At 43.8% G+C, this 10303-nt stretch overlaps 1 protein-coding gene across 1 annotated transcript in view; it reads right to left on the bottom strand.

Moving 5' to 3' along the window:
* Nucleotides 1-978: 978 nt before the first annotated feature.
* LOC141116525 (neurexin-3-like) overlaps nt 979-10303 on the bottom strand; it is a 46357-nt gene continuing 37032 nt past the window's right edge. The window contains exons 3-5 of the mRNA XM_073608927.1: nt 4288-4305; nt 1145-1174; nt 979-1055 (exon numbers count right to left, since the gene is read on the bottom strand). Coding sequence (XP_073465028.1) covers nt 979-1055; nt 1145-1174; nt 4288-4305 — 125 coding nt within the window. The remainder of the gene's footprint in view (nt 1056-1144; nt 1175-4287; nt 4306-10303) is intronic.

Raw genomic sequence — 10303 nt, 5'->3', positions numbered from 1 at the left:
CCACCTCTCATTCCAACATCCAACATTCTGCTCCTCTACACCCCAATATCACCACCTCCCATCCCAAAACTGCCCTCCTTTACACCCCAACAGCACTTCTTTTACACCACACCTCCACATATTCCATTGTCCACCACCTTGGTCATCCATTGTCCAATCTACCTAATACCCTACGATACTCCTTTACATCTCAGCCTGACCCTTCTGTACATCACATCTTTTCTTATCCTAGCATCCAGTGCCCTTTCCATAATCCTACTCCATACTATTTAACTTCAAAGCTACACTAAATAGTAAACTACCCAAATAAGAAATATTAGGAAAATAAAAACTTATATACTGTATATCATTATGACATGTCACAGCACAATGGATAAAACAGAGAACATCAGAAGAAAATACATTTTGTAATAAATGATAATCACAGTCCAAAAAAAAAAAAAAAAACACTTCAATGAGCATGACCAATCCACAACTATTAAATAAAGCATGGTGCACAATAAACACACAGTAAAAATAAAATTGTTCTCTACCTTTGCCTCTAGCTACAGCCAGCAGGGGGAGTCCAAGAGCGCAGGAAGAATTTTTATATAGAGAAAGAGCAAGTCAGGCACACGGTAATTTACTTTTATTTTTTTGCAACATGCTACCAAAAAAAACACACTTAAGTGTTAAGATGTGTAATGAAATAACACTGCAAACAGAATTCAGGACACAGCAAAATGGCAACAGTGGGGTCTGATGCAGGATCTTCGACAATGGCTCAGTTTGGGAATTTATTCTTCATCGTTCCACTGGAACTCCTGAGTTACATTTCTGCTGTCAGGTCACCAGGAACCCATGAACATTCAACTTGGATCCCACGGTTTTGTTTAGATGCCCCATTACTCCCCCAACCCCCCCCCCCCCCCCCCGCTAATCGTCTCCTGCAGACCATATTAACTGTTGCCAACAGGGACATATGACAAGATGAGGGGTCTACAGGCCACCAAGGTGAGCCCATCTACTCCACACATCTTCAAACAGCAGCACACCAAACAACTCAAAGAAGACATCTGAAACAAATGGAGGTCAAAGGAAATATGATACACAGAAAGGTAAGGAAAAGCGATGAGACCAGATGGGTATGGTGGGGGAAGCGTACCTTGGTCTTCCATCATGATATGGGCCAGCCCTTTAAAAGAAGAAGAGAAAGAAGAGAGGAGCAGAGAGATAAGACACACCATTACACAGCAGAGTACAATGCCCTCAGTGGGGATTGTAGAGACACATACTTTTTAAATGAAGTATGGCACCCTCAGCATCATCACACCCTCTATATCAGCTTTCTAGGCCATGCAGGAAAGCTGCTTCTTCAGCATAGTAAGAACAGAGTTAATAAGGGCCCAGCAGAAGCAACGTACCGCCAACTGACCTGCACCTCAAACCCAAGACGGACTCAGGAGAGAACCTGTGAATGGACTACAGACATATAAGGTGGGAACTTCTGAATGCCCAGAAGGTCCAGCAGAAGCACAGAGGCCCCCAACAGACCTGCACCTCAAACCCAGGATGGACTGAGGAGAGAACCTCTAATTAGGCTACAGACATGCAAGGTGGGAACTTCTGAATGCCCAGCAGAAGCAAACAGGCCCCCAACTGATCTTCACCTCAAACCCAGGATGGACTCAGGAGATAACTTGTGAATGGACTACAGACATCTAAAGTGGAAACTTCTGAACTCCCAGTAGGCACAGCAGAAGCAAAGAGGGCCTCCAACTGACCTGCACCTCAAACCCAGTACGGACTGAGGAGAGAACTTCTAACTGAGGTGGAAACTTCTGAATGTCCAGAATGCCTCCAAGTCTTCAGACACTTCATTGCTCTACTAGGCCTTGTTCAACCAGCCATACTTAGGCGGACGTGTGTGTGGGGAGCCATGTTTGTCTTCAAGTGTTTGCCTGCAGGTGTTCCATGCTTCCCTGTGCAGGCAGTCCTATTCGTGTCAATTGGGACACAACAGCAGCACAGACACAGCCACTGCTCTCAATTTGAAAGCCATGCCCCAGAACGTCTAGTACAACCTCATGTGAGCAAAAATGGCCCTTGCAAGGGCATGCACTCAAGTACACCCGTATGAAAGAGGCCTTGATGATTCCTCCAACCCTACATCAGTTATTTATCACTAAATGATGTTGATTATGGAAACTGGTGCTATTGATACCTAAAACAGGGAATGACTAAACACCTGCTCAAGTGTTTAGTCATTCCCTGTTTTAGGTATCAATAGCACAGCGCACTGACAGCGCTCAGAGGAAACTTACACCAGTGTCAGGTGAAATGCTAAGAGGTGCAATCATTGCTTTTTCCAAATGATAAAAACAAGACAATGCAGTTACTCTAATCATTTTAAATCAATCTTTAATCAGCTTTTAATTCTTTTCCCCATTAGGGTTTTCATTCTACCTTCAATCCATCTTTCTAGATCTTTATTATAACCAAGACATGGAGGGAAAAAACGCGTAATCACAGACGCAGCTGTTTGAAAGGATAGCGGTACAATCATTTTATAAATGTCCTTTATCCCCGCTAGCATGCTTTCAGGTCTTATACCTATGGCTGGGAGCAGCACAGCCACTTCTCTCTATTCTGTACATGTGCGTCATGGTCTCCACTAATTTCTACGAAAATGCCATCTGTTATTCATTCCAACAATTGACGGCTGTTCCATTGAAGTGAATGGAGATTGCCGGAAGAAGCATGGACAGGAGACTTTTGGGGAAGAGGCCACACAGCTAAGGTCTCAGTTGTAAAGATGGGTAAATATAAGACTTGGGGAGGGATGGTTCGATAATTGTATTAAAAATAAGGTTATTCTTTAAGACCTCATGCACATTTGAGCTCCAAAACTTTTACAGATGTGGACCTTTTTTATGCCTCTAAACACCCCTCCATGTTAGCCTGTGTGTTAATGTGTTCATAGTAGGGGGCAGGAGCTTTTACAGGCAAAAAAATCACCACGTGTGTGTTCAGGAATAGAGTGTTTTGGTTGAAAACACACCAAAATTAGACTAAACATGCAAAATAGCGTCTAAACGTGCCCAAATGCTAGGCGCATTAAGTGCTTGAGCGTTTATTCATTTTAATGGCCAGAATAAATTCTGGCCAATGAAATGAATGCGCAAGTTCTTGACGTGGCTAAACGTGTTTGCAAAAACGCAGCTTTGGCACATTTCTGAAGCCACTTTTCTCCTGCCTGTGTGCATGGGGCCTAAAGAAGAAGAAAAGTATGGATATTTTGTCATAGTACATTGATCCAGCTTGGACCAATATAACTATGCATATACCATACCTGTGGGATCCTTCTACAAAATGGAAATCACTGTTGTAGACACTGCTAATCCAGTATTATCCACTAGCTTCCAGGTCCTGTCCTGAGTGAATGCCCTGCTGCCTAGTGAACACAGGAGGTGGACCACTTGGCATGGGCGCCATTCAGAGAATGCTCTGTATTTTCTCAATGAATGCAAAGCGTTCTCCGATTGGACAACGTGGAGAGCATAACTGCCCGCATTCTCCACCTCTTCCAGAGAACTCTTTGCATTCATTGAGCAAATGCAAATCAACCCCTGAATTGCATCCATGCCAAGTGGACGGCCTCCTGTGCTCAACGCCTCAGGGCAGTTGATCGACATAGAACCTGGAATCTGGTGGAGATCACTAGAATAGCTGTGTCTACTACAGTGATTTCCAGCATCTAAAGCAGTCATTCTCAACCATGGTTCTTTTAAACCATAGGGTTCCTCCAGAGGTTGCTACTTCGCAAAACCAGCAGAATGACCCAATTATCTTTTTAAGCTATCTGTAATGATTGCATTCTTGTTGACCTCCAATGTAAGGGATCCTTTCCCCACTGACACCTGATAAAATAGTTTTAGTAAGGGTTCCCCGAGACCTAAATTTTTTTTTTTTTTTTTAAGGGTTCCTTTGGGGTAATAAGATTGAGATAGGCTAATCTAGAGGGATACCACAGGTATGGTATATGCATAGTTACGTGTGTCCAAGCTGGATCAATGTAACCATGTAAAGACAGCCATAGCTGGAATTCTAAAGCAGGAAATCCAAGGAAAATTAACTAGTCACCATGTAGGCAAGCAGGTAAAAAGATGGCAGATGGCTCTGCAAATTCCTTCCTGACTTTACAGCAGAAAAAGGATTGAAGGTGAATGAAAACGAAAATGCAAACCCCCTCCCTGTCATCTCTGCCGGTTAAGTCTACAATCTTAGCTGGATGAGCTGGGGACTCACCTGGCAGGTCATTGGCATCTAAGTTGGCATGAGCAGAGAGGAAGGAAAGAGAAAAAGAAAAAAAAAAGAGTCAAACTCTGAGCACACGTGACCAACATTGCATGGAGTCGGCTACACATGCAATCACAAATGAGCGTTCCTCGGCCCCTCACCATGCCCATCATGCAAGTGACAGGCACTGTGCATGGCTAGCGGAGCCAATCCGAAGCATCTGTCCGCTGGGGAGCAGATCGTCACACACCTGGAAGAATATTTGTTAGAAAATATTCATGATATTCAAGAACAAACAACACACCGGCAGGATTCCTTGGACTTTCCTCACCGTCCATGGCCTAAATACACCCCCCCCACCCCCATCAGTCATGACACATTGATATAACCAGAGCACCTTCATATCACCAGACAGTTCCTCTAAGAAGAAACACAGTTGCTGAGCACAATTTTAAAATGCCAGTTGCCTGGCTCTCAGGTAAACCCTCTTGCTGATAACTCAAAGGAGTTCTCAATTTTGGCTGTTGAAGAAAGGAGGAATTTGGAGGCCGATATCCCTGGCCTAGTAGTTTGGCTGACACGCTGATCCAATGACTTTAAATATGAACTCCGGTCAGCAAAATAAAAAAAATGGCATTAGGCCACACACACACACACACACATTAAAGCTGATCAAACTTTTTTTTATCATTATTATTATTAAATGGTCCCCTGCAGGTTTATGCCATATTGCGCCAGTATGCACCACATAATACCATATTACAGACCTACCTGTCAAACATACCATGAAAAAATACCCCCTAGATGGGACTTTAAAAGACCACCAACACTGTATGTACAAAAGTTTATTACAAATGTTAAAAATAAACAAGTGAGCAAATATAAAAAGACGTGTAACATCTAATGCCGCGTACACACGAGCGGACTTTCCGGCAAACTTGGTCCGGCGGACCGGACTCCGTCAGATAATTTGATCGTGTGTGGGCTCCAGCTGACTTTTTTCCCCCAAAAGTTCGACGGACCTAGAAATGAAACATGTTTCAAATCTTTCCGACGGACTTGAGTCCGGTCGAAAAATCCGCTCGTCTGTATGCTAGTCCGACAGAAAATACTGACGCTAGGGCAGCTATTGGCTACTCGCTGTGAACTTCCTTATTTTAGTCCGGTCCTACGTCATCACGTACAAATCCGTCGGACTTTGGTTGATCGTGTGTAGGCAAGTCCGTTTATTCGAAAGTCCGTCGGAAAGTCCATCGAAAAGTCCGCCCGTGTGTACGCGGCATAAGTGTGCATACAGCATTACATGACAAAACACAAAAACCAAACAAGATGAAAAATTACACTAATACTCTCCGCTGGGTATGTACCCAAATACCCGACGCGTTTCCGCTTTCTACACCTTCCTTTGAAGCAGGCATACTCATCCAGGAGCGAGGCTTTATACATGGACATTATTTCTACTGGGCACACCGAGTCAGGGACCATTGGTTAGCATTGGCTAACCCAGCAGCTCTATGAGAGGCTCTGGTCTGCCTCTGTCTTCACGGCCCTTCACAGCACTTACTGTTCACAGCCGCAACTCATTCGCTGTCATACACTGGGTACTACACCGATGTGAAAACTGATTTTCTCAAGTTAGCAGTGTTTTTCCTGTACAGCGTCCTGTGCCTTCTCCAACATTGGACTCTTTATGCTCATGACATGGAATCTCTCCAATTGAGCTAATATTTGTGACCATTCTCCAACTTGTACCCCTTTACGAAGGTGTAGAAACAGGAAACGCCTTGGTATCAGTGTTGGTGGTCTTTTAAAGTCCCATCCTGGGGGTGTTTTTTCATGGTATGGTCAAGTAGGGATTGGGACCACCACACTTTTTTTTCCTGACATGGTGGAAGCCTCTCTTTTCTACCTGTCACCATTCCCAGGTGTTTCCATCTTCCTTTCCGGTCCTGGCTGTTCAGCTGCATGGCCAGGCCGAAATGACATCACTCCCACACACCAGAGTCACATCACATAGCAGGTACCGTAAAAAATGTACGCCGAGACCAATAAGGTCTCTTCTGTTATGAAAGCCCAACCAGTCAGCAAGCTTTAAAAAGTGAGTTACCACTTTCACGTGGAAGTAAACCTTCCTATGGTTTTCAGCCAAGGAAGCTGCCATCTTGGCCTCTGTTTAATTTTCAACTGCCATGGTGGTGCACATGTGATCAGTTATGAACCAGCCATTGGATGCTTTGACAGTTTGGTTGAGAGCACAACCAATGTGACAGTTACATTTCCGGCACGTACTGGGAATGTAACTGTTTGAGAATGTTAAATCGATGGGTTGACTTCCACTTTAAGATCCTAAAGCTTCTTTAGTCTAGGGCAGGGGTAGACAGATTATAAAATTCAAGGTTGGTTTATTTTATTTTAGGAGCCATCTCCATTGACAACTACAGAGAGCCTGAAAAGTTAGGTGCCAGCTGTAATTTTTAGGGGCACGGGTTATGTGGGGGGCTCCAGCCATGGTCTTGGGAGAATTATTCCTCAGTTCTGTAGGATTCCCCTGGCCAGTTCTAGGTTGGACAACTGTTTCTACAAAGCGGACTCTCTTCTCTGGTCCCTTTAAGAGGAACTCCAAGAATGATACTGACTGAAAGATTTAGGCTGGGCTCACACTATTGCGAATTGGATATGGATTTCCACGCATCCAATTCGCATGTCAGGAGATTGTGATCGGCTCTCTATGGAGCACATGTCCGCAGTGGCTCCAGTGCGAATTGCCCAGGAGTCCTGTGCGTCTTTTGGGCTGTTTCAGGTCTGAATTCAGCCCAGAATTCAGGCTGAAATTGGACCTGAAACAGTGAATGGAGACTCACCGGAATCCTGCTGGGATCTCTAGCGTGAAACCAGCCTCAAAGTAGCAGGATAGATAGAAATCTGATTTTTTTAATTTAAATCAGATTTTTTTCGATTTTTATCAAATTTATTTAAATAAAATGCTTTTGGAGTAAAAATCTATCTATAGATCGTTTTCTATTTAAGATACATTAATAATTTTGTTTATTCAGCATGAAATGGAGCTTAGTTGTGTAGCACGAGGCTGTATATTCTGCAATACTTACATTTTTGGTAAACTCGTTCGATGAATCCAAGCTGAGAGAACATGCACTGGCAATGTTATTGCTTTAATTAAATAAAAGAATTTGAGTAGTTCTCCAGCTATGCGTGATTAAACAAAAATCGGTTCTGATATCACGGTTTTACTAACCTGACAGCTTAGTCTAAATAGGGAATCTTCATTTTGCAAATATTAAAAGATTCTAATTACCAGCAAGAACGAGTCCTCACATTTAAAGAGCACCTGTCATTTCAGATCCATCATGGCAGCGCCTGTTAGCGGGCAGTTGCTCTTTAAAAATGGTGATTTAAAATCGAGTTGATTTAAATCAAATACACCCTGTAAACTGGTATTAAACCCAAAAGCAAACATTATATTGCAGCTTACCAATTCGAAGGCTCGATTCACATCTATGCATGTTGCTTTTGAGCTTTTCTGCAGTGCTTTTTGCTGTACTTTCCACATTTTTTTTTTTTTACTGCCATTTTACCGCTATTTTGCAGTGATTTGCATTTTTTTTATGCTTTTTTAGGGGCAGAATTAAAACCGCAAAACGCAAATTGCAACAAAATCGCTGTAAAAATGCACTACATACTTTTCTGCATAACCAAAAAAAAAAAGCAGCGTTTTGCGTTTTAAAAAGTCCCTAATTCTTTCCAAAAATGCAGAGGCACAAAAATGCATCGATGTGAAAGTGTTCCATAGGAACCCATATTAAAAAAATATCCTGCATTTCTGCAAAGAGCATGAAAAAACGCATTGGTGTGAATGGAGCCTTAGATGGGATGGCTGCATTTGTTTTCTTTAGGCTTTCTTCTATTTTCATCTGGTGATCCAGCCAGCAAATCTGTTTTTCACAAGCTCAAGCTCTCCAGCAAAAAAACCCTTATCCACGAAGGGAAAAAAACAGTTTGCTGTAACTGCTTATAAAGTGTGAGCTGGAGTTTGGCTTCACTTTGCTAGTATATCTAAATCTGCCAATACATTTAACACTACCCTCCCCCCCAGACTGACAATGCTGTCTGCTGTGCCTCCTGTTCTCATTCCTCCAGAGTTATGTCTCACTAATACAGGGGTGTCACTGGCCAGTTCACCAGGTGAAAACAGAGGGGAAATGCCAAAGAAAGGAAAACAAATGCAGCCACCACATCTAATGATTGGTAAGCTGTAATATATTACGTTTTTGGTTTTGGGTTTAATAAATACTGATTTAAAGCGGATCAGTTTGCTGTGGCGAACTCAACAGGAAATAGGAGTGGGTACCTGTCAAAAGCAGGCATCAAAAGGGGGGGTAGGGGGGGCGGCAGATGAGCGGAGCTTCCCCTTTTGGGTGGAGCTGTGCTTTAGGCTGGCAACAGATCGATCAAAATTTGGCAGGTTAAAGCGGCACTCCACCCTGCATGTTTGGACCCTCCACTGCCATATTTGGGTCCAAAGATGCAGGGCAGGGTGGAGCTCCGCTTTAACCGGCCAACTTTTGATCGATCTATGGCCAGCCTAAAGCGGAGCTCCACCCAAAAGGAGAAGCTCCGCACATCTGCCTCCACCCCTACCCCCCCTTTTGGTGCCTGCTTTTGACAGGTACCCGCTCCCAATGCCGGGTCAGATCAGATTGCTGCAGTGATTTCCGACAATGTTCTTCCCCCCGCAGCCTTCTGGGACACATAGGAGAAGACTGCGGGACAGCTCACAAAGCGCAGTGCGACTCGTGCATGCGCAGTGGGAAACCGGCTGTGAAGTTGTTCAACTGAAAAAAAATGCTGTGGGTTTAACACTATTTTAAAGATTACAGCTGGCACCTCATTTTCTAAAGTTCCCCAGTGTTGTCAGTGGAGCCGTCTTCTGAAATAAATCCTGCTGGCTCCTAAACATATGAGGGGGGGGGGGGGGGCTATTGGCATTTTTTATACATCTGATCAGAGCTCAGCTTTAAATCCATTGGATCCACATATCAGCCAAGCAACTGGCATTTCCTTAAAGCTTCACTGAACCCAGCAGCCTGCATTCATTATATCTGTTCTCCCACAGTACACAGAACACGGAAATGCAATTATTTTAGTGAATATAAATGGCTAGATACTTTTTCTCATCAGCAGTATATAGCAGTCTTGTGACTCCTATCAGTGTCTGGTTAAAGCTTGTAGGAGGAGTTTTCATTCTCTGCCGACTGTCCTATCAGGATGCAGGACCCCTGACTTTGTCTGGACAGTGCTGATTGGCCCTGTACTGATCACATGCACTCTCCCAAGAAAAAAAAAAAAATAGAAAAACTTTCTAGCAATACACACCAAACTGAGCATGTGCAGAGTGCCCCCAAGGCTCTGTTCTATCAGGAGATACATTGGGGAATCTGCAAGAAGGGGAGGATCAGAGAAGACAGGATCAAACAGCCTTTTTAAACGATTCAGAGGATTAACCCCTTAGGTTCCACAGTGAGTATAACAAGCATGCTTTACTGCATATACAGACTGATTTTACTGTTGTGGGTTTAGTAACACTTTAAATCGGGCAGATCAGCATATCAGCCAAACAACTGGCATTTTCCTTAAGAAGTCAGTGATATCGGCCTCCACATTCCTCCCTCTATAGGTTTATGGTTCTGACGGCTTGAGTAGTGCGGTGACGGGCAGGAGAGGGCACTGCGCCGCTCTGTGCGTTTCCATACATAACATTCCTTCCATACAGCAAACTTCACACCAAGACCAATCAATGATCAATGATCCAGAGGATGAACCCCCCCACCCCCGCCTCCGGTTCTCAATACATCCTATACCTATAGAGCCCCCAATAATCAATTCTACTGAATCAGAACCAGGAATACCACCCAGAACCCTCACCTGGGTCTGTGCACCTGGCAGTGCAGGGGTTAAACAGCTGTGTCCCATTCTTCCATCCCATTGGATGATAGCGGCAATGAAACCC

The sequence above is a fragment of the Aquarana catesbeiana genome, linkage group LG13, assembly GCF_042186555.1.
Source record: "Aquarana catesbeiana isolate 2022-GZ linkage group LG13, ASM4218655v1, whole genome shotgun sequence".
NCBI lineage: Eukaryota > Metazoa > Chordata > Amphibia > Anura > Ranidae > Aquarana > Aquarana catesbeiana.
Note: the sequence above shows the minus strand (reverse complement) of the source record. Positions and strands in the feature narration are given on the sequence as shown.